The following is a 27,557-nucleotide window of genomic DNA, read 5'->3' as shown; positions in this document are numbered from 1 at the left end:
ACCAGCCTGCAGTGCCTCTGCCAGTGAAAATGAAGCTCGGGAGGGTTCCATTTTCACTGGCAGAGGGCTGGAAGGGGCCATCGCGGCTGAAAACGGAGCCTCAATGAGTGACATTGAGATGGTCACGCCCCCCCCCCCCCCCCAGTCCCCGAGGTCAGATACAACCCTGATGCAGCACTCAATGAAATTGAGTTTGACACCCCGGCTCTACAGCCATACTTATCCCTTTTTTTCTTAATAAATCTCCTTTATGCTCTTTTGATTTTTGGGGGGAGATTCAATGATTCAGGAAGCAATGCCAGCCATATCTTCCACACCCTGATTACTCGGATGTAGAATGGATATCAAGTGCAACAGAGGAGTGATCTGATCGACTACTACCAATCATAGAACACATCAACTTATGATTTGCTTAACTAGATTGTTGAGTGCAGGCATTATTCCAGAGGTGGGTTCCTACCAGTTCGCACCAGTTCGGTAGAACCGGTTCATCAAATCTACCGAACCGGTTAGAAGAGGTTCCACCAGTGGACCCGAAAAGCAGGCCACACCTACAGAAGAGGTTCCCAAAAATTTTGAAACCCACCACTGACACACACACACACACACAGACTCACACAGAGAGAGAAAGAGAAAGAAAGGAAGAAATAAAGAAAGAAAGAAAAAAGAAAGAAAAAGTGAGAGATGAGAAAGAAAAAAAGGAAAAAGGGACAGAGAGACAAAAGGAAGGAGAGAGAGAGGGGGGGGGGAAAGAAAACACATGGCCGGCAAGCCACTCCCACAAAGGAGGCCACACTCACAGAGTAGGTTCGAAAAATGTTTGAAACCCACCACTGCATTATTCTAAGAAATAAACTATGGCTTGTTAATGCATCGACTAGATTCACAAAATATGGTAAACTAAAAACAAAACTGTGTAGCCTAGAGCTATGGATGATCTGCATCAAACTGACAAACTAACATTCACTGCTTAAGTCACAAATGGCTGGGTTTAGTACAGAAAACTTTAAACCTAAATCCAGGCTCCAGTCAACCCTCCATTAGAGAAATCTGACAAGGTTATTGGGGGGGGGGGGAGGGAGGAATTGTGCTAGGGTTACTACTCAGAGCTCCTGAAGGAAAAGAGGGATAAAGAAAAAAAAGTTCAAAATTGTTAAGATTTATGTCTCATTTTTTCTCCAAGGTGGTATAAATGATTCATTTTTCTTCCCAATAAGATTACAGTGGGAGATAAATTATTTACTAGCAGATTGATAATCTACTTTTCAACTAGTTGAAAAGAAGTAGGGTAGGAAGGAAGCAAACTAGCACAGTGATTAGAAAGTAGCATTGCAGGCTAACTCTGCCCATTGTCAGGAGTTTGATCCTGACTGGCTCAAGGTTGACTCAGCCTTCTATCCTTCTGAAGTTGGTAACATGAGGACCCAGAATTATGGGGGGGGGGCACTATGTTGACATGGTAAACTGCCCAGAAAGTGCTGTAAAGCACTATGGGGGCAGTATACTGTATAAGTCTAAAAGCTATTGCTGTGTTAAGAAGGTGGATTATTCAATGTCAACTAGTAATTTTCTACAACTGCAGGAGAGCTTTATATCAAAGTCTCTACAATTCTAGTTCAAATCATTAAACACAAAATAACATTAGAACAATGATTTAATTAAATGTACTGCAATTTTAATAGAAGGTATTTTTAAAAAATGGCAGAGGGAAAATCTTTTAGCTACTTGAGCCGGGGGTGGTGCAGCAGTTAGAGTGCAGTACTGCAGGCTACTTCTGCTGACTGACTGCAATTTAGCCGTTCAAATCTCACCAGGTTCAAGGTTGACTCAACCTTCTAAGGTTGGTAAAATGAGGACCCAGATTGTTGCAGGCCAAGAGGCTGACTCTGTAAACCATTTAGAGAGGGATGTAAAGCACTGTGAAGCAGTGTAGAAGTCTAAGTGCTATTGCTACTTCGACATAAAGGATGACTGCAGAAGATATACAAGATGTTACCTGAGATGTCATATCTGGCAGGGCCCATCCAGCGTTTCTGTTCACTGTCTTTCAATACATCTCCATAAAAGCCATATCCCAGGAGTGATACACAGTATTTCAGAAATGTATTATGGCGATGTGCTGAACAAACATCCAGAGGTTGATTATCTCCTATGAACGAGGTATTTCATTACTCAGTCACTGTAAAACTTGTCTTATATTAAAATACATAAAATATATTAATATACAAAATATTAACAATTGTCTTATTTTTAAAGTAAGATTGCCAAAAAAAAAAACAACCCATTCTCTTTATGTGTATAAAAGGTTCTGCAGTGCCCGATATAATAGTTAAGATGGAACTCTAATGCAAATCCTGAAGATGTGTTAAATAATAATTACTTAGTTAAAAAGCTAAGTGTCTGCTATTATGACTCTTGTGATCAGTGGTGGGATTCAATTTTTTTTACTAAAAATGTTTGTGGGTGTGGCTTGGTGGTGGTGGCTTGGTGGGTGGGGCAGGGGAAGGATTATGCAAAATCCCCATTCCCTCCCAATCAGCTGTGACTCGGGAGGCAGAGACTAGATGGGGGCGGGGCCAGTCAGAAGTGGTATTTACCACTATAGAGCCGAGGTGGCGCAGTGGTTAAATGCAGCACTGCAGGCTACTTCAGCTGACTGCAGTTCAGCTGTTCAAATCTCACCGGCTCAGGGTTGACTCAGCCTTCCATCCTTCCAAGGTGGGTAAAATGAGGACCCAGACTGTTGTTGGGGGCAATATACTGACTCTGTAAACCGCTTAGAGAGGGCTGAAAGCCCTATGAAGCGGTATATAAGTCTAACTGCTATTGCTATTACCGGTTCTCTGAACTACTCAAAATTTCCGCTACTGGTTCTCCAGAACTGTTCAGAACCTGCTGAATACCACCTCTGATTGTGATGCTCTAGCAAAACAATTCATTCTAGTTTTACTCATTTTCCCATTGTAGTTTCACTCATTCAAGAAAAAACAAATGCACAGGTATAAAAGAGGTGGTATCAGGTTCAACAGTAGTGCCTGTGAGAAGGACCTGGATTTCTTATTGGACAAGCACTTAAGAATGAGTTCAGCAGTGTGCTGCAGCTGCCAAAAAAGCCAATGCAGTCCTAGGCTGCATCAACCAAGGGATAGTATCAAGGCCATGTGAAATAATCATGCTGCTTTATATTGCATGGAATTCTGGTCACCATGATACAAAAAGGTGCAGAGACTCTAGAAAGAGTGCAGAGAAGAATAACAAAGATGATAAGGGGTATGGAGGCTAAACCATATGATGAACAGTTGTGGGAACTAGGTATGTATGTCTAGTCTAGCCAAGAAAAGAACTAGGGTGACACAGTCTTCCGGAACTTGAGGAGCTGTCATAGAGCAGTGGGGTCGACTTATTCTCCAAAGCAATTAAGAATAGGGAAAGAAGTAATTGATGGAAAATTATCAAAGAAAGATCTAAGCTCAAATTAAGGAGAAATTTCATGACAGTGAGAACAATTAATCAATGGGATGGCTTGCTTGCAGAAGTCATGGGTACTCCATCACTGAGCTTTTCAAGAAGAGATTGGACAACCATTTGTCTGGAATGGTATAGAGTCTCCTGCTTGAGCGGTGTGTGTGTATGTGTGTGTCTGTTTTGACTAGACCACCAATCCTGTTATTCTATGTTCTAGTTGTAGTGAGGATCATTACGATGCTCCTGTACTGGGATAATGACCACTCTGTCCTACTTAGGACTATATGGAATGAAGGAGGAAAATACAAATAGCCTGAAAATATATCCTGACAAACCAGGATCCCTGGAATAGTGATTGTGCAGTAGTGATAGTTGTGTACAACTATCAATCAGCTAGTAGTTGCTCACATACAAGGGTAAAAAATAACCTCAATGAGCTATGCATAACACTGATGCTGCCATAGATGTTAACATTGTGATGTCTATTAGCTGCACTTTTGAGTGGTAAAGTGAAGTGGTTCGTCAATGTAACTTTCTGCCAGTAGAATGCTTTCATGATCATATCTAACTGCCATATCTTCTATGCCACACTGTTATCATTAATTTTCTGCAGAATAGCAAGGCTTCTGCAAAATCCTCAGCTGGCGTTAGTGACATCTTAATGGTTAGCATTTTCATTTGATTTTTTTTTTCATTTGCCAAAAGCAGTAACGATGGCATAAAACTCCCTAGGGCGTTTAAAATTGTGTCAATGAGCCTGAAAGCAAGCTAGTACTTACCCACAATGATATGTAATGCAGATGTTACTGGATCATTGATGCCAACTGTTGCATAGCATATGCAATCAGTCGAACCTGGAAAATAAGCAAACTTTATGTTGTTTGCAATTCAAAAACATTGCGAGGACAAAATTATCTTAACTGAGGACTAAGTTACCAATCACTGCCATAGAGTTCAGTTTGGTCAGTTGTGTGGCTTACTGGGAACTATCATATTATGCTGCTATTAAGCTGCCTATCGAAATGAGGTGGTGTAGAGACCGGTTGCTTTTGTGGTGTGGAGATAATAATTTGGTTCTTAACACTAATAAGACCAGAGAGCTTATAGTGGACTATAGAAGGAACAGATCAGACATCCAGCCCTTGCTTATCAATGGAGACCGAGTGGAGCAAGTGGCCAGTTTTAGGTCTCTGGGTGTTAGCATAAAAGAGGACCGGACCTGGGACACTCACATTGCAGCACTGGTCAAAAGGGCCCAGCAGAGATTATACTACCTGAGACTTCTCAGGAAACAACAACTGAATGAAAAACTGCTGGTGACCTTCTACCACTGCACCATAGAGAGTATTTTAACTTACTGCACCTGCGTATGGTTTGCCAATTGCACAGAGGCAGATAGGACAACGTCAAGGTGGCGCAGTGGTTAGAGTGCAGTACTGCAGCCACTTCAGCTGACTGCTAGCTGCAGTTCGGCGGTTCAAATCTCACCGGCTCAAGGTCGACTCAGCCTTCCATCCTTCTGAGGTGGGTAAAATGAGGACCCAGATTGTTGTTGGGGGCAATATGCTGACTCTGTAAACCGCTTAGAGAGGGCTGAAAGCCCTATGAAGCGGTATATAAGTCTAACTATTGCTTGCTATCTGAGGGCCAACATCATTGCCCAGAGGATCATTGGTTGCCCTCTCTCCTCTTTGGAAGAGCTTTATAGCTCCCGCTGCCTTAAGAAAGTTCAAAACATTCTCAAAGATCCATCTCATAGTGGGGATTTTTTTTGAACTATTATCATCTGGCAGACCGTACAGGATAATAAAAACAAGGGCAAATAGGCTGAAAAATAGCTTCTATCCCAGGGCAGTAACTCTACTGTATAGTGCAATATTAATGCAATATCATGGGGGGGGGGGTTCGATTCAATTGTATAGAATACGAAGGATGCGTGCTTGTGTTTTATTTTTATAGTTATGGTGGCATTTAATTTTGTTGTACGAGGTGCAATGACAATAAAGTAAACTTTTAAAGTTTAGAGACCTTGGGAGATGGCACAAAAAATGCTAAGAATGGAATGGTCACCTAAGAGAGGGCGTAGTACTCAGCTGCATAATGAGCAGAGAAAAGGGCTCAGAAGGGACCCTAACCAGCTTCTCAGTATGTTAAGGAGATGGTGGGAGATTTGTACTTTCAGACTTGCAAGATTCTGTTAATGTAGTTTTACAATGAAGTAGAGCTGGCTCATCTAGTTGTGTTTCCTGTCTGGTTTAACTGGGAAGGCTAACAAACTAGTACTCTTTACCAAGACTGGAACAAAATAACTATACTTAATGTGTACTTTAAACCCAAAATTTGATTTGTCAAAATAGAAAATTAAAATATAAATAATACAAGTTTTTTTTAAAGAAGTATAGACTAAGCATAGTTAAAGTGAGCCAACTATACTTGGTTACTTTTTATGCAACACTCCTTTGCAAGAAAACCTTGAAAGACTTCAAGGCAGAAGTCAACTGATTCCAGTGGAATACAGCCACAGCACAGGCTGTCAGCCCACATAGGTTTAATTGCATTGACTGTTGATTTGAGCACTTAGCCCCTTCTAACAGAAACTATAATTCACAATGGTCTCTAAGCAACAGAGGTATATTTTCAGGCAAAAAATGAAGAGCAGGGCAAATCAATTTTCTGGAAAAAACGTCTTTCTTCCAATCCTTTAGAAAGGTATATTCTTGAAATCACATTGATATCTAGTGCTCAATTGTAAAATATGTGCCGTCAGAGATTAAAAAATATATACTCCCTTGAAAATGATGTAGATATTGACACTAATCCAAGATAGTGCTGGGTGGCATGCCATATTTGGCTGCAAAAATCCAGCCAATGGCTAGTTGGCATCAAAGATACAAAAGACTCAGTCTCTTTTTGGCAAGGATGAGCGGGGTTTTGGCAGCCCAGATAGACTGCCCTAGCATTAAGCCCTGGTTCGCTTTCCCCTTCCATGCCAATGCTCTTTTCAAGATTTAAAGGTCTTCAAAATTTAAAGTTTTTTCTTCACCTGTGCCTAAGGACAAGCCTTCATAACACAGTCTGCAATATAGCAGATGGCAAAATTGGGAATGCTCTAACTATGAAAGAATACGCAGCTAAGAATTTATGCTAAAGAATCAAGTGTTTCTAAGCTTTTTAATCCTCCTTAATAGTTTTAAATTGTGGCGGGTAGGTTCTTCTCCCTGCTGATTTTCCTCTGCATTGTGGCCTTTTGATTCGTTTTTATCTTAAGTTTAATTTTGTTGTGAGTTGCCCTTAGAATTTCCTGTTGACCCCATCTAGGAGTAACTGAGCAATTCTGTGCAACCTATAGAAAGAGGTTTAGGATTTAGGCAAATAGGAATGTGATTGGTGACTAAATAAATATATATGTTTATAAAGTGTATAATAATCTCTCATACTGAGCTGCCAAAGGTTTGCATTGGAGGAATGAACAGTAAAAAATTGAGTTAGTCAAAGGATAAGCACACTTCTTTCAATTATATATTAACAATGTTTTTTGTTCTCTAAATTGAATGTAACTAAAGCAAAAGCTTAGAACACCAATTTATAACGAAACCATGTTCTACACCCAGGATGGAGAACCTATGGAACGCGGGCCACAGGTGGCACATGGAGCCATTTGTCATGCCACGTGAGGGTCAGCTGGCCAGCGCGTGCCATTTTTCACCCTCCCCAGGCTCCAGAGGCTTTATAGGAGCCTGGGGAGGACAAAAACAGCTTCCCCCGCAGCCCCAGAGGCTTCAGGAGCTTCTCTGAAGCCTCCTGAGTGCAAAAAACTGGCCCTACGGGCAAACCGGAACTTCAGGAATAAACTTCTGGTTTGCTCATAGGGGCAGTTTAAGCCCTCTGGAGCCTTCAGGGGCTTTCCGGAGGCTACCTTGAAGGCTCTAGAGGATGAAAAAGGCCCTATGAGGAAACTGGAAGTCACTTCCAATTTGCTCGTAGGGCCAGTTTAAGCCTTACTGGAGGTCCCTGAAGGCTCTGGAGGACTAAAACTGGCTCTACAAGCAAACAGGAAGTCCGTTCCTGAACTTCCAGTTTGCCCGTAGGCTGATTTTTTGCGCTCCGGAGGAGGCTTCGGGGTAGCTTCTGAAGCCTCTGGAGGGCCTCCAGGTGGCGGGGGGAGGCTGTGTTCACCCTTCTCAGGCTCCTCTAAAGCCTGGGGAGGGCAAAAAAAGCATGTAAAAAAGGGGGGAGCACCTTTCATGTGCATATACATGCTGGGGGTTAACGCATTGCATTTTGGATGTGCACGACCCACCCTGTGCTCCTCCCGCTTTTGGCAAAAAGCCAAAAAAGGAAAAGGTTCACCATCATTGTTTTATACTGTGTGCTTTTCCTAGCTTTTTTGTGCTGTACTGCTAAAACATAGTTTGGATATACTATCAATAGTCATGTGGTAGAGCCTAAAATTAGTTGTAAAAAATGGACAATTCCAGGAAAGGACAACTCATAAATCATATAATAATAATTAACATTTAGAAATATTAATTTATGTAAATATTATATTATTTTTATTTTCCGGGAGGGCTTATTTTCAGGGGAGGGCTTATTTTAGCGCATGTGCTCAAAAGCCCAATTGGGCTTATCATCCAGGGAGGTCTTATTTTCAGGGAAATAGGATAGCTAACCATTATGTTGTCCCACGTATATAACATTACTTTTTCCATTTTGGTCCAAAGTGGTAAATGCATGATAACAATGTATGGTAGACTTTAACCATGTTGCAGTTCTTACCAGCAGGAATTATGCCAATCCTGAGACAGCATTGGACTAATTGTGCTTTGGGATTATTTTGATCTATGCCCGAATCCTTCTGAGATCTTCCAATTAGACCATGCATCACTTCACTGAACATTCCGTCCCCACCAACACAAACAACACTGCCGGAAAACACACAAATTAAAACTCACACTGACAGTCAATACATAAATGTGTCAAAGGACTCAATGTGAAAAATAATACAATTTTATTAAAAAGTTATCTTTATGTTTCACTAATTAGTCTCCTTCCCCAAGGGGGGAATGTTTATTATTACTTGAAACAATTACTTAATGTATATTTAAAATAATTTAATTAATTGGGCTGTGACAGGCTCATTTTTATTATAATTTTGGATATATAAAAATAATTTCTTGCTCCTCCTCTCCTGTGTTAACATCCCACTATGGAAAAGGGGTATTGTTCTATCAATGGTAAATTTTATCCACATTTTTATCATTCATAAATACATATCTTTCATAATCACTAGAACCTATTTTTCTTCTCTCCGGCTCTACGATTCATCTCTAATAGCAAAAAGCTACTCCAGATGTACGTGCGGATGGGAAAGCATGTCAACTGTCTATTCCCATGGGCAATATGAAAGCTTAGTGAAAGGAGTAGCTCAATGGACAGATGTTTCCCACATATCTAGATACTTTGGGCCTTTTATGATTAGATATTGTGGCTAGACCCCAATTTTCTCATGACTGGATCATATGTCGATTACTACCCCAGCTGGATATGCCTACCCGTAGAAAACCTTCTTCTCCTTGGCCAGGGTACTTACAAGATGTCCTCCCAAGGGACCATCTCACATGGGCAGATTCTGCTGTGACAGTAGCATTCATATAGGGATGCTTTAAGGGTTATGTTGATTCCATGGATGGAGGCCCACTGAGAAATGTAATGGTAGGATAACAGCGTATATAAACATATTTGAAAAGTGCTCAATTTGTGGACTTATTTGTGAATTGTGATCATCAGCATCAATAGATCCAAGGCATGCATCTCATTGGCATTCAGTGACATGCTTCCTTTATGTTACAGTTGGTTTGAGTAGCTGCCATGGCTCTTAAATTCTGGTGCTTAGCTTATTATAATGTATGAGTGGAAATATCAAGCTTGTGCTCTCCAAATGTTTTAATTATAACTTCCTTAGGACTAGGAATTGTAAGTAATTATTATAATTATTATTTGGAATTATTAATTACACAGTCCAAAGTTTCTGGAGGCACCAGGTTACCTAATACTGATCTACTGGACAGATTGGATGACAGTTACTCAACCAACTGGAGGGTCATAAGAGTTGAAGGTCAACATAGTTGAAAAGCATCAGATCACACAAAATTCATTTTGCTTGCAGCTGATTTTAATTTGCGATTGTGAGTTGCTGTGGAAGTTCTGTGGAGGTGCCAAAAGTTGAAAGTTAAGATATAACTAATGCAAAATAAACAAATACAGGTAGTCCTCATTTAACAAGCACAATTGGGACTGGTAGCTCCATCACTAAGTGATGTGGTCATTAAGTGAGATTTCACAAGGCTGCGATGGACTTACGACCTCACTTCTCCTATGCTAGATAAGTGCATCATCCACGGCCACTAAGTGCAACATCCTGTCACTGTGACTTGTGAGTTTACTGCTGGTTTTTCTGCTAACTCTACCTTTTGGATGCCAGTTGTGAAGCATGCAAGGGGCAATCACATAAATGTGAGATGCTACGATAGTCATGTGAGGGCCAGTCATGAAATTACTTTTACAGAACCACTGTAACTTTGGATGATCGCTAAACAGGGCAATTGTTAACCAAGTTCTATCTGTAACTAAAAATAAATGAAGTTAGATTCATTATGTATTAATTAGATTTACATCTGCCTTTAGATCAGGAGAAGATGCCGTATATAGCATTCCACCCGCCTACCTTTTCCTGTAACAACAATAACAACCCCTATGAAGTAATAATAATAAATTGAAGTTATATGCCGCCCAATTCTCAACAAGTCTGGGCAGCTTTCTGGGTGGGGAGCCCAAAAGTCATCCAATATGCTTCCGTGGCTGAGAGCAGATTGGTATTTGGAATGGATCCAGGACAATTCTCCTTGGCTATCTTGCCACAGCTGATTCGCCCTGGTCATCATAAGGTAAAGGTTCCCCTCTCATTCATGTGCTAGTCATTCCTGATTCTAGGGGGCGATGCTCATCTCTGTTTCAAAGCCGAAGAGCCAGCGCTGTCTGAAAATGTCTCCATGGTTATCTGGCCAGCATGACTAAACGCCAAAGGCGCATGGAATGCTGTTACCTTCCCACCAAGGTGGTCCCTATTTTTCTACTCGCATTTTTTACGTGCTTTCAAACTGCTAGGTTGGCAGAAGCTGGGACAAGTTACGGGAGCTCACTCTGTTACGTGGCACTAGGGATTCAAACTGTCGACCTTTCTGATCGACAAGCTCAGTGTCTTAGCCATTGAGCCACCGCGTCCCTTCCTGGTCAACATACCACAGGACAAATCAATGTGGGATAACTCAGGAGAGGTACATGTGAATTGTAGTGGGCCTTGTTTTGCTTTAGGTTTGAGCCTTCTCAAGTTAGAAATCCTTGAGGCTAAGCTGAGCCAGAATGTGGAATCCCAGCGGCCCATTGGTCAAACCATGGAGCAAGCGCGGTACGCCTGGCAGTCCCTGTGTGGATCCAGGATGTGAGATGTCCTGCGGTGCAGGACCATAACCTAGATGTTAGCAGAGCAGCTGGTCGTTACAGCGGACGCTCCAGGAAGAAACAGTGGAAGGAGGCTTCCTCTCATAGACACACTGCGTCCTTGGCCTGCATCCGTGCAGGAACTACTCAGTGTGCCCCATTTGCTCCACAACTTGGCCGAAGGACCACTGGGACTCCACGCTCTGGATCACCATAAGCTCAAGGGTTTCTAACTTGAGAAGATTCAAACCTAAAGCAAGACAAGGCCCGCTGCAATTCACTTGTCTTGAGTTATCTCATGTTGAATTGTCCTGCGGCGAGTTGTCCCATAACGAGTTGGCTGGAGAGAGACAGCCAGGGAGAGTTGTCCCATTCTGATCCAGATCTTCCTGCGTCTAGTCCAATATCTGAACTGTTTGTGGAGCCCTTCAAGACTGGCCAACTCAGAATCACTTGGATTTAATGAAGAATGTTTATTTCTGATAGAGTAATATATCTTGCAAAAAGGAAGATGACGACTCATATAGTTAGGATACTGGGTTGACACTTTCTTCAAGGCCAAGTGCTTCTTTGTGTCCTGTCATTTGCTCCACCTGCTCACCTAGCAGTTCGAAAGCATGCGAGCGTGAGTAGATAATTAGGTATCATTTCAGTGGGCTCATTAATGGGAACATGAAAAGAGTCGCAACCTGAGCAACAGTGATGTCACCAGTTAATTCTTTCACCACAGTGCTTCCAAGAAGGAAGTAGTAGTAGCATGTATTTTGCAGGAATTACGAAAGTAATTCTTCCACATAACTTACACCAAGAGTACTTAAGCTTGGTATGTGGTGGCAGTGACCCAGTTCTTCTCCTTCAGCCTTAAGTAGAAGGCAATGGCAAACCACTTCCAAAAACCTTTGGAAAACCTGTCTAGGGAGTTGCCAGGAGTCAGCACTGACTCAACATGCACACATAGAAGTATGTACCGTATTTTTTGGAGTATAAGACACACCTTTTCCCTCAAAAAAGAGACTGAAAATCTGGGTGCGTTTTATACACTGAATATAGCATTTTTTGCCTCCTGAAACCCCGCCCCCTTCACCAAAATGGTTGTGCAGAGCCTGTATGAGGTGTTCAGAGAGCTCCGGAGGGCTGAGGAAGGCAGAAATGAGAAAAAAACGGATTGTTTCTTGCTCAATTTTGCCCCCCCTCAAACACTCTATAAGCCTCTAAAGCAGTGTTTCTCAACCTTGGCAACTTAAAGATGTCTGGACTTCAACTCCCAGAATTCCCCAGCCAGCAAATGCTGGCTGGGGAATTCTAAGAGTTGAAGTCCAGACATCTTCAAGTTGCCAAGGTTGAGAAACACTGCTCTAAAGGCTATGCATGCATATAATTTTTTTTACAAAAAATGGGCCAGTTTTCACGAAAAACTGGGTGTTTGGGGAGGTTTGCAGAGTGCAAAAACTTTTTTTAAAAATTTGCCTCTTCAAAACCTTGGTGCATCTTATACTCCGAAAAATATGGCAATCAAGGAGGAGTTACTCTGAGTCTCCTTTGTGTTTCCCACCTTACACTCAACATTCCTTTCTGTAACGTGTCTGTTCCTTCCCTGAAATATCTTGCTCTCTCTTCTATATTCCCAAGATTTATCAGGTTTCCCCCTCATGCTACTGCTCCTTAATGACTCTCACTTAAGTGGTAATTAAAAAAACAACAATTTCCAGTGATTTGCTAAAGGTAAAGATAAAGATTCCCTTCGCACATACGTGCTAGTCATTCCTGACTCTAGGGGGCGGTGCTCATCTCTGTTTCAAAGCTGAAGAGCCGGCGCTGTCCAAAGACGTCTCCATGGTCATGTGGCCGGCATGAATAAATGCTGAAGGCACACGGAGCGCTGTTACCTTCCCACCAAAGTGGTCCCTATTTTTCTACTTGCATTTTTTATTTGCTTTCGAACTGCTAGGTTGGCAGAAGCTGGGACAAGTAACGGGAGCTCACTCCATTACGCAGCGCTAGGGATCCGAACCACCAAACTGCCGACCTTTCTGATCGACAAGTTCAGCACCTTAGCCACCGCGTCCCAAGAATTTGCTAGCATTGGGTGTATCCCTTAATTTGGACACATGGGAATAATACTGCTCCATGGAAAGCAGAACATATTTTATCAGCGAGCTTCAGTGCAAAGTGGGGTTGTACCATGAATTTGTGGGAAACGGCATTTGCTTTCCTGAGTCGTCATCTTTACTCAGGTGAACCAATGGAGTAAAGGATGGGAACTTGCTTTTTAAACCCAGTCCAATCTTGTTTGATGCTTGGCTATGCAAATTGCGCTGGAATAAATGAGAAGAGCTTTCCCATTCATTCAGGAGAGACTTGCACAGGAGTAAATATAATCTTTGGCCAAGGCACAGGTGTTTATGTGTCAGTGTCTTTTTTTTTACAAACAAATCCTGTTAGCCTATTTAATGACTTCATGATGGAATTTGTTCTGTATTTCTCTGTGAAAGCAACGCATAGGCTCTGCCATTTTAATCCAATTGGGGCAAAGCCTTGACCTTGTTAGAGGTATAATGAAAATCAATACAGCATAAAATGTCTTCAAAGCTTTTTTTTTTTTTTTTAATAATGATAGGGATGTATGCTTGGCAGGCAAAGAACATTTCCATCAATTAGAGAGAGAGAGAAAAGTAAAACACGCAACAGTGGAGCAGTTGTCATTTGCAAAACTGCTAAAGGAATGCTATGCTGACAGATTGAGCCGAAACTGTATGAAGTTAGCACAGACTGCTCTCTCCTTTAAACCAAAACTAATATATGATTTCGTTGCAGACTGCTTAATTCTCCAACAGGTCTGTAATTTGCCCTAGCCTATTGCGACAAGAGACAGAAAGCTATGTGGGTTGTGTTTAGCTGGAAGAAAATCTAGCTTTTCTAATAGTGCTACATTTTTTTTTTGCATGAACATCTATGGGAGGTGCTTGTCACTCTGTAAAGAAATATAAATATACATTTCCCAGTTGGAAATTTGGCAGCTTTACTTGGAAATGCTTCTATCCTGCGACAATGTCTTTAATACCATCAAACACCCACATCTGCCTATCCCAGCTCCTTGAGAAGAACTCATAAGGGTTAAAAATGCTAACTCCAGTCTGAACCTCTGGCTGTGTGACAAACTATATAAATATTAAATCTATATGGTGGCCAATTGCCAGCCACTTGGGGTGGTGCATTGGCCTCCTTCTTTGTCACCAAGAATGCTTTGGCCCTCATACAGGGCTAGTAGCCATTTTTAGAAATAAATAGTGTGAAGAGCTACTTTCAAACTAAGCTGCATGGAAAAAGAAAGGAGGACTTGGGGCGGGGACAGGGGACACGTTCTGGAAACAGAAGGAAGTAGCTTATGGATTTTGCTTGTTAATATGCACACGGCGAGAGTTAACACGTTGGTGGGTTACTTTGGATATGTCATGTAGGCTCGTGCCGTATGGTTTTCTCTAGTGTGAATTTGTATCTTTTGCCCGCGACAGAGGTGTCAAACTCATGGTGACAGATGTCATCACGTGACGTATCGCAACTTTCCCCCCTTCACTAAACTGGGAGTGGGCGTGGCCAGCGTATGATACAACCGGGCCACGAGTTTGACACCCCTGGCCTCTGAGTATGTTTCTAAATGTCAGTTGTTTGTCTGATGTGAAATGTAAATGTTGTTTCTCATGGAAACACATAAAGAGATTCAGTTACTTTTGCCTTGCATCAGAGGTGGGTTCCTCCCGGTTCGGCCCGGTTCAACTGAACCGGTAGTGGTATGCTGGCAGCGACTCAGGATGGCCACGCCTCCGAATCGGTTTCCAGGTCACCGTAGTTGCTGCTGCCATCTTGTTTTGGAGTTATGTGCATGCACAGAACAATTTCTATTGAACTGCGCATGCACTCGCAGTGCACAAGAAGTGCGCACACGAGCGAACCGGCAGTAATGCTGGCTAGAACCCACCCCTGCCTTGTACGTTATCACTTTTCTTTGGGAAATGACTAGTTTTCAACTTCCCCTGTTTGCCTTTCAGATAACATTCCAAATAATAATAAGCTTCAAGCCAGATGTCCATGAGAACACATCCAAGTTTTCTTTGGCAAGGCCAAATTGTACAGCTGCACTGCAAAATCGAGATGCTATCCCAGAAAAGGCTAGGCATTTGTGTAAATGCAAACAACATGTAAGTGGCCATTGGAAGTCCAGCTCACTATGTATTTATTTATGAAGTTTATATATTGCCATGTTTTGTGAGGTTTGGAGTTTTAAAGAGGCTTGACTTAGTGTCTGTGTGTGTTTGTGTGTGTGTGTGCGCGCGGGCGGGCGCGTCTAGTGTGCCTGTATCATACCCTTCTGTGATTCGAACCAAGCTACTTGCATATTAGGTAGATGTATTAACCTCTAAGCCATGGGCTTGCCTAGCTTTGTCGGCTATACCAGGGGATTAAGTGTTTTTAAGCAGAAGCAGTATGCTCGGTCCCATATTTGGGTAGACCAGGTTACCCTGATAAAAAACACTTAATGTCCCTGTATGTGCATGTCACATATGCATATATAGATATAAGCAAGTGTATTTGTTTTAAAATTTGTCAACATGTCCTTAACTTTCCTAACACTGATTTTTTTATTTAATTTGTATGACCCTACCTGACAGAGTTTTTGCCTTTACGGTATTTTAACAAACTGGAAAGGTGCTAGGTTCCCCTGTCCACTTATGAAGACACTGAGCAGACACGTGTGAAAACCGCCAGCTTTCAGCGGACTATAAACCCAGCTCCATCTACAGAGCATGAAATGTAGTGTTACATTAAGCAGATAAAGGGAACCGGATTCTTTTGATTTAGATTTATGAATGCAGACAGAGAAGGTAAGGTAAACATAAGCTTGGAAAAACAGATAAATTCAGAAACAGTGACGCCCAAGAAAAGCAGTCTGAAAATCGAAAACGAGAAATGATTTACAAAATGGTTCATCCGGGAGCATCCTTGGAAGGGTGTGTGTGTGTGTGTGTGTGTCAAAGAAGTCAAAAAGGTAATCATAACTGCATGATCAAAGCCTTACATGTTAAAAAAAGGATGAGGCATCAATCATGCAGTTGATACCGTATTTTTCGGAGTATAAGATGCACCTTCCCACCCCCTACCCCACCCCCCGGAAAAGAGCACGGAAATATTGGTGCATCTTATACACCGAATACAGCCATTTTTGGCCTCCTGAAGCCCAACTGAGGTGTTTTTCCCTTCCTCCAGCCCCCAGAAGCACTCTGCGGGCTTCAATAGGGCTCGGGGAAGAGGGAAATGCCCCCGTTTTTGCAAAAAATGGGTGAAAAATGGGCAGTTTTTCACAAAAACTGAGGTGTTTTTCCCTTCCTCCAGCCCCCAGAAGCACTCTGCAGGCTTCAGTATCCTCGGAGAAGGGGGAAATGCCCCAATTTTTGCAAAAAAAAAAATATGGGTGAAAAATGAGCTGGTTTTTGCAAAAATGGGGGTGTCTTTGCCTCCCCCCAACATTGCTAAAGCCTGCAGAGTGTTCCTGGGGGCCGAGGAGGACAAAAACTTTTTTTTCTTACTTACCTCTTCAAAATCTTGGTGTGTCTTATACACCGGTGCGTCTTATAGTCCGAAAAATACTGTGCTTTTTTTTAATTTACATCCCACTTCCCCCATCCAGAAGCTCTCAGTTCATCCCTTGGTAACAAATAGCAAATAGACCATCTGTATGATTCTTCAAAGCCAAAGGGGGAAAAATGTGAGAAAAAAGAGAACTTACCCATCGTATTTCTCTAGAGGAATTTCAAGTAAGTTATCCTTAGCATGATTGGCATGTTTGGTGACTACATGAGGGGGGGAAAAAAGGGGTCGTAGTTTAAGACATATTTTTACAAGGATATGGATAAAATCAGCTACACTCGTGAAACAATTTTTGAAAGTATATAAGTTGAAAATATATAACTAATATTGGTGGCTCACTTAGAACGGTTTTGGTTGAGTTCATTTTTCCCCCTCCGGCTGATAGAAAATGCACTTCTGCCAAAGGCACTCAGTAACCCAAGTCTGATAAATTTATGGCTGAAGCCCTTGCTTCATTTGATTTGGTATATTCTAAAATGTTCTTGTAATTCAAAAATAAAACTTGTAAAGGTACATATTTATCTTCTTTAGCAACGTTTCTTCTAGCTTCACCAGTTTCCCCTTTTCTAAATGGCTATGTCCACCTATGCCAGTTCCTTTCTGAAGGGGGTGAGATCTTCATGACATCTCTCAAAACTGGAGTTTTATCCATCAAAATGGATGGAGACACCCAGTAAATTTTATTTTATTTAGTTCATAGATTTAGGTACCCCCCACCCACCATTCAAATATATGACCTTGGATTAATGACAGCTCATTTATCTCTGGGGCCAGTCAAATCTGTTTCAGAAGTGCATATTTGGGACCAGAATGGGGCTCAAATCTATCCACAGCCCTGGAATTCACATTTTGACTAATACTAATTACATTTCCTCAGTTCAACCTACTTCCTAGAGTTTTTTTGTGTAGGTGATACAAGGAAATATATAAAGAGTTATAAATTTATCAAACTATATAACGGGGTGAAGACACCTCCATCAGCAAATACTAGACAATGCCTGTGTAAACCATGTTGACACAACCCTGATCTGTCAAATAAGAGAGATGTACAAAAGAATCTTTGCTATAGTTGTCAACTTAGCAATTGCAATTTCTTGGGGCAAATCCATTGTTTCAGAGGGAGAAAATGAGCCATTGGCAGTAATGTAACAAAGCTAGTATTAAGCAGTTGTGTAAAAGAAAGCACTGGAAAAAAATCAACAGCTAAGTGGCAATCAAGTTCTTTAAAAGAATAAAGCAAAACCTCTGGAATGAAAATGCAGCCTTTGTTTAGCCGGTAATGAGCAGAATCTTAAACAAGCAAGCGCTCAGGAAAATAAAATAATTATTTTACCTAGAGAGATTATATTTGTGGGAGGTACTTCACGTTCTGGCAAATGCTTTTGCTTAATCGTTTAGATTAGAAGCATTTCTCAGCAATATAATAATCATTGGGGTTTAATGAAAAGTGGCTCAGCAAGAGAGGAAGATGCTAAATTTCTACTTAGTAATATTGCTGCTCAAAATGGTCTTGCAACCTGAATATGTATCAGGACACTGCATATACCTCCTAGATCAGTGATGGCGAACATTCAGTGCTGAAAAGGACATGTGCATGCTCGTGTGGGACACAACCCATAAGAGGAGCTGCCGAGGGGAAATGAACTTTCCAATGCGCACATGTACAGTGGCCAGCTAGTCTTCCAGTTACTGGCACGCATGCTCGTGTGGCAATCAGCTGGCTGGCACACATGCTCACACTGGAAAATAGAAAGCTTAGAAAGTTTCCAGCAGTACCACACGCATGAAGACCAACTGATCGTTGCGTGCCCATGTGCGCCAGAAACCCAGAAGAGGAACGGCCGATGCCGCACATGCCAGGCGATATGGCCACGCGTACCACAGGTTCCCTATCATGGGACTAGATGATGGCCGGTATTCAGCAATATGTCGGCATGGGAGTCTCCAGATAAGTGACACAGTTTTGATTGGAATTCTCCTTATGTAAACAAGCACCTTGGAGTTTCGATAACCCCACCTGGCAGACTATTCGAAAAGTAACTTTTTCAAACTTAGTCTATTATAAGTGCTTTAAGGCATACTCAATTTCTTCAATATTTCTGGAGGGCACCAAATTGGGGAAATCTGCTGTATGAGGAAACTATAATGCTGCAATTCAAGGCAGTTATTTAGCAGGATCAGGAAACTCAAACGAGAAACTCACCTATAACATCAGTAGAGATGGAAGCGAGACTAAACAACGGAGCCACTTTTTGTTGGTATATTTTTTCTCCTTGCGATTTCCCACTGTATGGATTAATATATACAAGCAAGTGCTTTGGTCTGGAGGCTGCCAATACGAAAGAGAGAAAGCGGGCCGTGAGATTACTTTCCCTTTAGCTGCTCTAGAAATTGCTGAACTACAAATCCTCATATCTGAAGCCATTTTGACTCAGGATTTCCCAGCCATCACTGAAAGATTTCCAGAGGGGGAGCTGGCCAATAATTGAGTTCCATTATTGAAGTGTTCTCATTCTAAAGACATTTCTTCCAGCATTCAAATGTTATTTAAGCTCATTAGCCTGCCTAGAAAATAGATGAGACCTTGTTAAGAGTTGTATTCTCCATGATGTCAATAGCTGGAGAATTGATCAGGTGTCTTCATATATTCCAACTAAATACACCTCAGCTAGTGTAAAGACAAGGAGGCCCTTCTGCTGCTTGAAATAGAAGGATCTGCTTGCACTCCTGCAATTTCCCATCTTATTCAAAATGTAGGCAATAACAGTGTAAGTGAGCCGTGATGGCGCAGTGGTTATTCTGCTGACTGCCAACTGCCAGCAGTTTGGCAGTTTGAGTCTCACTGGTTCAAGGTTGACTCAGCCTTCCCTAGCAATAGCAGTAGCACTTAGACTTATATACCGTTTCACAGTGCTTTTACAGCCCTCTCTAAGCGGTTTACAGGGTCAGCCTATTGCCCCCAACAATCGGGGTCCTCATTTTACCCACCTCGGAAGGATGGAAGGCTGAGTCAACCTTGAGCCTGGTGAGATTCGAACTGCCAAATTGCAGGCAGCTGGCAGTCAGCCGAAGTAGCCTGCAGTGCTACATTTTAACCATTGCACCACCGTGGCTCCATTCTTCCGAGGTGGGTAAAATGAGGACCCAGATTGTTGGGGTCAATATGCTGACTCTGTAAACCTCTTAGACAGGGCTGTAAAACACTGTGAAGTGGTATATAAGTCTAAGTGCTATTTATAAAAGCTCCCATCATTACTGGCTTCAATTTTTCACCCTTCTCAGAATGTGGTTATGTCCTGAGGAAAAAACAACAACAAAGGAATGGCATTCTTTATCTGCAACATACTCTGTAAATCAAGTAGTTCTTTCAGTGTACATATCCATTGATTACACAGATGTTCGTCAATGCACCAGAAAGTCACTTCGCTGCACCGCCAGCGGTGATGCCGTGCCCTCTTTATGTAATACACTGCAAAAGATACATATACACCAATAAAAAGAGAATCACAGTTCCATACAAGCAACATTGCTCTACAAATATAACAACAGGTAGCATTTACACAATGCTTGAGAATTCTGAAAGAAGTTCATGTCCAATGGTTATTTAAGGTCACAGATCCCGAGAAAAAGAAAAAGCTGCCAACCAGGCGGGCAAGGAATTCATCATCAGGTGACTCCTTGCCAATCTTTGAGAGAGTGTCTTTTTCCAATGTCAGGAAATCTTAGCTGGACTAAATTTATTTGCACTGGTATAAAATATTTGCCCATCTTGGAGCAAAAGACTGGGAATTCTGCTCCTTCCCTGCCCCCTGCCCTCCTAATTTCCACTGAATTTATGAATGGCTAGAAATATGCACCAAAAAGGACACTGTTTGGCAGAAAATAAATCCGCCCCGGATAATAAGCTCAATTGGGCTTTTGAGCGCATGCGCTAAACTAAGCTCTCCCCTGAAAATAAACCGTCCCAGAAAATATTGCAACACAGCACAGCCATGCATGATCACACTTCCCGCCTCCTGCACCTCAAAAATAATAAGACCTCCCTGAAAATAAGGCCAAGCACTTATTTCAGGGGTCAAAAGAAAATAAGACCCCGTCTTATTTTCGAGAAAACACAGTAGTGGTACTGAACCCCCCCCCCCCCCAAAAAAATTCAGTTACCTACAAAAACTTTTTGTGATATGGAAAACCACAGAAATTGTTTGAGGTTTTCCAATTAAAAAGTCATTGTACGAAGCAAGAAGACGGTGTTTTTAAATCTGTCAAAAAAGGTCACTTTTTAAAAAAGAATTTTTCACTGCTTAAGAAAACTATTTGTTACAGATAGTCATGCATGCGAGTTTTCAATGTGCAGAGAAAAGAAAACCGTGACAATTTGGGCATTTAGGTTTATTCTTTCATTTAGTTGTCTATGTTGGACAGTTTATATCATCAATGCAGAATATTTGATTATCATTAGATATCATGCAAATGAGCGACGTGGTGAAAACTTTTGACTCTCACTCAGAAGGTTGAGAATTCAATTAACTCGCATAAGCATCAGGAAGGACACCCAGCCAATAAATGCTCAGCTCCATCCAGTTGCCCCGACTCTACCCCAAATTAAGGGATTAGGCAAAGGTAAAGGTTCCCCTCGCACATATGTGCTAGTCGTTCCCCACTCTAGGGGGCAGTGCTCATCTCCATTTCAAAGCCGAACAGCCAGCTGAAGGTGTATGGAACGCTGTTACCTTCCCATCAAAGGTGGTTCCTATTTTTGTGCTTGCATTTTTACATGCTTTTGAACTGCTTGGTTGGCAGAAGCTGGGACAAGTAAAGGGAGCTCACTCCGTTATGTGGCGCTCAGGATTCGAACTGCTGTCTGCCAACCTTTCTGATCGACAAGCTCAGTGTCTTAGCCACTGAGCCACTGCGTCCCTCATATTAAGGGATTAAGGATCATAAAAAGAGAGTTCATTGTATATCATGTACAAACTATAAAAGTCAGGCAAATTTAACTCTGCAGCATTTACGAAAGTCTTGAAAACGGAACACGCAGCATGACAGAAATTCGAAGTTCAAGGAGCCAAATAGCAAGAGATGAACTATGAAAATGAAAAAAAAAAGATTTGTCTTTAAAAGACATCTTAATAATCTCCTTTCTGCAAAGAAGGATTTCTGCATAGAAATAATTTTGGATGCAAATGTGGAGGAAAGGTTGAATGAATTCAGATCTTCTGTCAAGTAATAACTTAGTTCAAATGGCTTGTAACCTCTTGATAAGGCAGTCACAATGGTAGCTACTGCAGAAGAGGAACATTCAGTTTCATCAAGATAATTTTCTTCTCTCTCTCTCTCTCTCTCTCTCTCTCTCTCTCTCTCTCTCTCTCTCTCTCTCTCTCTCTCTCTCTCTCTCTCTTTCTCTCCTCTGTCTCTCTTTCTGTGTGTGTGTGTGTCTGTGTAGCTCAAGAAGTTATGCGAATGCAGCTTGTTTGGTTCCATGTATTATCCAAACCCAGCATGTTAATAATTTTAAAACTATTTGCACTAAAACATGATTGTTGTTGGTTTTTTTACCGGTGAATGCATGAGGCTTTGACATTTTCTGCCATTTTCCAGGACGAGATTGTTTCGTTTCCCTTTCTTTCTCCTCAACAGCAATGATCTCAGAAATGGGCACAGCAGAGCTCTCTGCAAAAAAACAAAATAAAAAATAAAAATAGGAAGAGTTGTAAAATAAATAAACAGCCTAGTTGGACCAGAACAAAAGAAATATCTTGTGTGGCATTTTCTGCTCCTAGTGGGCGAAAACATGTCTGTGGGAAGCCCGAGACCAGAAAAGTATGTTAGTAACAAAAGCGTAAACATTTTTTAGGCATTCCCTTCAGAGGATATTTAAATCAAGCATGTTGCTGAAGAAAAGCTGAAAAATAAACTCTCAAAATACATTTTGTGAAAGGAATGGATGTCTGTGGTGAGTGATAGTTTTTTATAACCAGAAACTGTAAATCAAAATATTCTGTCCAGAACAGAGGCGGTATTCAGCAGGTTCTGACCAGTTCTGGAAAATCAGTAGTGGAAATTTTGAGTAGCTCAGAGAACCGGTAAATGCCACCTCTGGCTGGCCCCGCCCCCATCTATTCTCTGCCTCCTCAGTCCCAGCTGATAGGGAGGGAATGGAGATTTTATAGTATCCTTTCCCTGCCACCAAGCCATACCCACCAAGCCACGCCCACAGAACCTGTAGTAAAAAATTCTTTTTATAAACACATGTGACAGGTTGGAATAACAAGGTGGATCAAAGGTATTAGGAGATGGCCCCCAACATATGTATCCCACATTATCTTTTTTTGATAGCGCCAAAAACAAAAAGATTCCATTGTGGGAAACTTGGAGGAATAATGGATGGAGGAAGGAATCCAAGTGGCATGTACTGTATATTGATTTTACTTTTATTTTGAAATGTGGAAAGAGATCAGTGATGGGATACAGTACAGTTCTTCTCAACCTTGGCAACTTTTAAGATGCGTGGACATCAACTCACAGAATCTTCCCAGCCAGCCTTTGGTTGAGCTGCCAAGTTTGATAAACACTGGCCTAATAATTCGATATTATTTTAGAGTTCTCAGCACTAATTTCTTTGTGCCCCAGATAAGAGGATGGCAATCTTTATGGGGTAATACACATTTGGCAAAAATGTTTATTATCATAGGATGGCGAACCTATGGCACGCGTGCCCGAAGTGGCATGTGGAGCTATGTCATCTGGTAGGTGTGGCATCGGCTGCTCCTCTTCTGTGTTTCTGGCATGCATGCGCGCACAAACAGCTGGTATTCGCACGTGGGGCAGTGGCAGAAACCGGAAGAGCTGGTTTTCCAGTTTCTGGTGCGTGCACGTGCATGAATGTGTGCCAGTGACCAGAAGACGAGGTGCCCGGTGTGCATGCAAAACCAGAAGTTTATTTCCCAGTACGGCATGTCCCCTGGGAAGCTCCTCTTCTGTGGCCCCAACGAGTGCAAGCATGCTCCCTTTTCGGCACTGGGTGCCAAAAAGGTTCATCATCACTGTCATAGGAGAAAAGAACTAAAGTAAAATCTTCCCCAGGTTGAACTTGGTTCCTGGTGTCTTCATGCCACCATGGTCCCAGGAGTGTCTGGACTACTGGATGGAAGTGGTTGGTTACTGCCAACTTTTCAACCTAGTCTACAACTCTGGGAATTCCTAGTACTCATCTAGATACTATCCAGGACTTGGGTGCTTAGTATATCAAATTAGTGGCAATTACACCTATGCACCTGCAGAAACTATTCTATAAACTTGCTTCAAACATTAGATGAAGACAACATCTCTCTCTTACTCATTAATTTTTTCCAGGCTCTGCAGGAGTTGTAAGAGTTAGACTAAAGACACACTGCTTTCATGCTCTGAGTGAAAATTGTAAGGCCACAAAGCATTCCCCACCCCCACCCCTCAAATCATTTTCAAAGCAAGCACAGTAATTATGCCAGGAGAATAATGAGATTTGGGCTGAAATGAAAATCACTGCAAGGTAGGTTCTTGCCACTATGACTTAGAGGTTTTTGAGGATGTCAGCTTCATAAAAGAAAAGAACAGTTGCAAGCAGCCAAGGTCTATGAGTAAAATCTATTCTTCATGCCTCCGAGTAAAATTTAGAATATGGATTTGTGCCTTATGGTTCAGTATAACCACCGAAAGTCTCTCCTTGAGGGAGATGGGCCGTTTAGAAACATGAAGAATAAACAAACAAACGTATACCATGGCTGTCAAAAACAGGACTTTTATAGGAGGTGGAAAAAAAAATTGGGGGGGGGGAGGGAGTGTCAGATAATCCTCTCCAAAAGACCATTGCTTTAGAATTAGGTCAGTAAATGCTATGTGCATTTATTTGTTTATGATGAATCTTTTCGTTGTTGTTCAAACCCATGTAGTTGCATAGTTCTATGGAAAGCCTACATTTAGCTAAACTGTTGGTTTCGAAAACAACAATGAACTGCAATCACAGAGCTTATTTTAGCTCTGAACCCATGCATAGCAACCAGTGTGTTAATCCTGATGCAAAGCTCCGCCTCTTGAGTACTGACTGATTAAAGTGGTATGTTTTAGACCTGGCAATTTAAAAATGAATGGACTTTTGACTGGGAAATTCTATTGGCTGAAGTCCATTCATCTTAGAGTTAAAAGTTTATGTATGTATGTATCTATGTATATATATGGATGTATGTGCGTGTGTATGTATGTATGTACACACACACACACACACACACACAAACCTCCGAAGACAACTCTCTGGTCATGTGGCCGGCATTGACTAAGCACTGAAGGCGCACAGAATGGTGTTATCTTCTCACCATTTGTGGTTCCTATGTTTTCTACTTGCATTTTTTACATGCTTTCGAACTGTTAGGTTGGCAGAAGCTGGGACAAGTAACTGCTGACCTTTCTGATCGACAAGCTCAGTGTCTTAGCCACTGAGCCACCATGTTCCTATATATGTATGTATGTATGTATACACACACACACACACACACACACGTGTGTGTGTGCGTGTGTCAGGGGTGGGTTCCTGCCAGTTCTAACCTCTTCTATAGAAGAGATTCCACAAATCTACAGTGCCGTTTAGAACCGGTTCCAGCTCCCTCCCCCCACCCGTTCACACATCATCAAGATGAAGAGCGAGAAGAGGAATTCTGGGAGTTGAAGTCCACAAGTCTTAAAGCTGTCAAGTTTGAACACCCCTGGGTTTTTTTTCCTAAAGGGTTAGTGGTACAAAGGTCTTGTAACTTGACAGCTTTAAGACTTGCAGACTTCAATGCCAGAGTTCCTGAACCAACATTTTGGTTGCTAAGCAAGAGCATTGTTAAGTGAGTTTCACCATATTTTGCAAGTTGGCCACGCCCACCCAGTCACATGTCTGGCAAGCCACTCCCACCCAGTCACATGGCTGGCAAGCCACTCCCACAAAGCAGGCCACACCTACAGAAGAGGTTCTAAATTTTTTTTGAAACCCACCACTTACATATACAGTATGTAAATATAACTGCTTGTTAAGCTATATAACTAATAAGTTCTCAGTGCACACTTCAAACTCAAAGAAACTATTTTATAGCAAAACATGAACTTACTCGGAAGATCCCAGCACCAGGAAAATCAAAAGTAGGTGGGTTTTAACAAAATTCCTGAAAAAAGCAATAGCTATTTCCATATTATTGTCAAAAGAATTACAAGATGCTGCCAGCAGCTGAGTTTAATTCAGACAGACTTTCCTTATTTACAAATCATACAAGCCAACATCTCTCTCAGCCCTTCCACTCTCTTACTGTACTACCCAAAGAGGAAAAAGTGGTTTTCTTGCTGAACAACTGCAGCTTTTCTGCTTTTTTCTCAAGACTCAAAGGAGGGAGCTTTATATTTGCCGTTTCACTGTACACCCAGTGGACTGAAATATAATTTTCCCATGCCTAAAATAGTCACCTTGCCCCCTATGATGAATGAGAAACTTCTCTAAGAAGCATAAAAAACTGGGGTGCACCCACCTTGGTTTGGGACTGGACTAATATATCTTGTAGACTGGCAGTCTGGTAAAAACCACTTGTGAAGTAGTAAAGATTTTTGCTGACTGTCAAGTCATACAAAGCTAATGGTCAGAAAGAAAGCTAAGATTTTCTGTTAGTTCTGCAAGTAGCAGAAAATACCATAAATTCCAAGTAATTCCAAAAATACTGAATGAGTTATACTGAAATTATTGAATATACATAAGAAATACTGAAAATACAGTAGCAGAAAGTATCTTGGAATATACCTGTAGCAGGGTTGTTGTTAGTTTTTGGAAAGGAGGATTCATCCCATCTAAAGAAATGCATAATTTGTAAATTCAAAATACTAAAACATTTTAAAATTAAGTTCTGTTAAAGCTAGGTACATTTCCTCCCAAAATTGGGGTTGGGACGATGGGTAAATCTTAGTGAGAAATTTCTTTTCCCCATAAGCAGCACTCTTTCTCTGCACAACAGAGCACATCTTAATTGAATCATGATTTACTAAACTTATCTACCACACAGAAATATAAACTAGCCATACTGCCCTGAGTTCGCACAACCTGGGTATCAACCATACTAACGTGTTGCACCAATATAGCATGGAGGCTGATCTCCATGTAGTATTGGTACAACACATTAGTTGTATTAGTACAACATTTGGGGGGGGGGGGACCTGTCTTCCCACTGAATCAATGGATTAAATAAATTTAATTGTAGGGTCATTGGTGCTCTCTGAGCTCAGTTGTTTTCTTGCAGATGTTTCATCACCCAAATTAGATAACATCATCAATGCTAATAGGGAGTGTGATTTGCTCTCATTTATGCTTATTTAAATAGTGTTCTTACATAGCTTATTCGGTGGGATTGTTACTTTAGCAGTGGAGCATTTGGTTGATGTGGATGGTTTTACGAGAGACTTGTGTTTCTAATTTGCCATTACTAACAAAATAGCCAGGGAAAGTAGTCTGGTGTTGTTTTCTGCTCCCTTAGTGAATTTTATTCCTTTGAAGATGCTGTTGATGGTTTCATGTATAGTCTCTGATTGGTCTTTTTTATTATGACAATGGTGTTATCTGCAGTGGTGAAATTCAATTTTTTTTACTACCAGTTTTGTGGGTGTGGCTTGGTGGACATGGCAGAGGAAGGATACTGCAAAATCTCCATTTCCACCCCACTCTGTGGCCAGCCAGAGGTGGCATTTGCCGGTTCTCAGAACTACTCAAAATTTCTGCTACCGGTTCTCCAGTACTTGTCAGAACCTGCTGGATTTTACCCCTGGTTATTTGTGTATGGGAGCCATATTTTGGGTTGTATGCATGGGAGTATTATAGACTCCAGCTGTTGCATTATAGTCTCTCCTATTAGTCCTGAAAGCGATGATCCCATGAACAAATCTTCAGTGATGATCTCATAAAC

At 41.6% G+C, this 27,557-nt stretch overlaps 1 protein-coding gene across 1 annotated transcript in view; it reads right to left on the bottom strand.

Annotated features, from left to right (window-relative positions):
• CERK (ceramide kinase) overlaps positions 1-27,557 on the bottom strand; it is a 42,807-nt gene that overhangs the window by 9,282 nt on the left and 5,968 nt on the right. The window contains exons 2-8 of the mRNA XM_087722168.1: positions 22,162-22,275; positions 19,952-20,074; positions 18,809-18,934; positions 16,745-16,808; positions 8,242-8,387; positions 4,245-4,319; positions 1,997-2,149 (exon numbers count right to left, since the gene is read on the bottom strand). Of these exons, the coding sequence (XP_087578294.1) occupies positions 1,997-2,149; positions 4,245-4,319; positions 8,242-8,387; positions 16,745-16,808; positions 18,809-18,934; positions 19,952-20,074; positions 22,162-22,275 (801 nt within the window). The remainder of the gene's footprint in view (positions 1-1,996; positions 2,150-4,244; positions 4,320-8,241; positions 8,388-16,744; positions 16,809-18,808; positions 18,935-19,951; positions 20,075-22,161; positions 22,276-27,557) is intronic.

Source organism: Thamnophis sirtalis, unplaced genomic scaffold (genome assembly GCF_051295495.1).
Source record: "Thamnophis sirtalis isolate CommonGarterSnake01/CBP01778 unplaced genomic scaffold, rThaSir2_p1.2 scaffold_9, whole genome shotgun sequence".
NCBI classification, from domain to species: Eukaryota; Metazoa; Chordata; class Lepidosauria; order Squamata; family Natricidae; genus Thamnophis; species Thamnophis sirtalis.
This window is presented reverse-complemented; position numbering and strand designations above follow the sequence as displayed.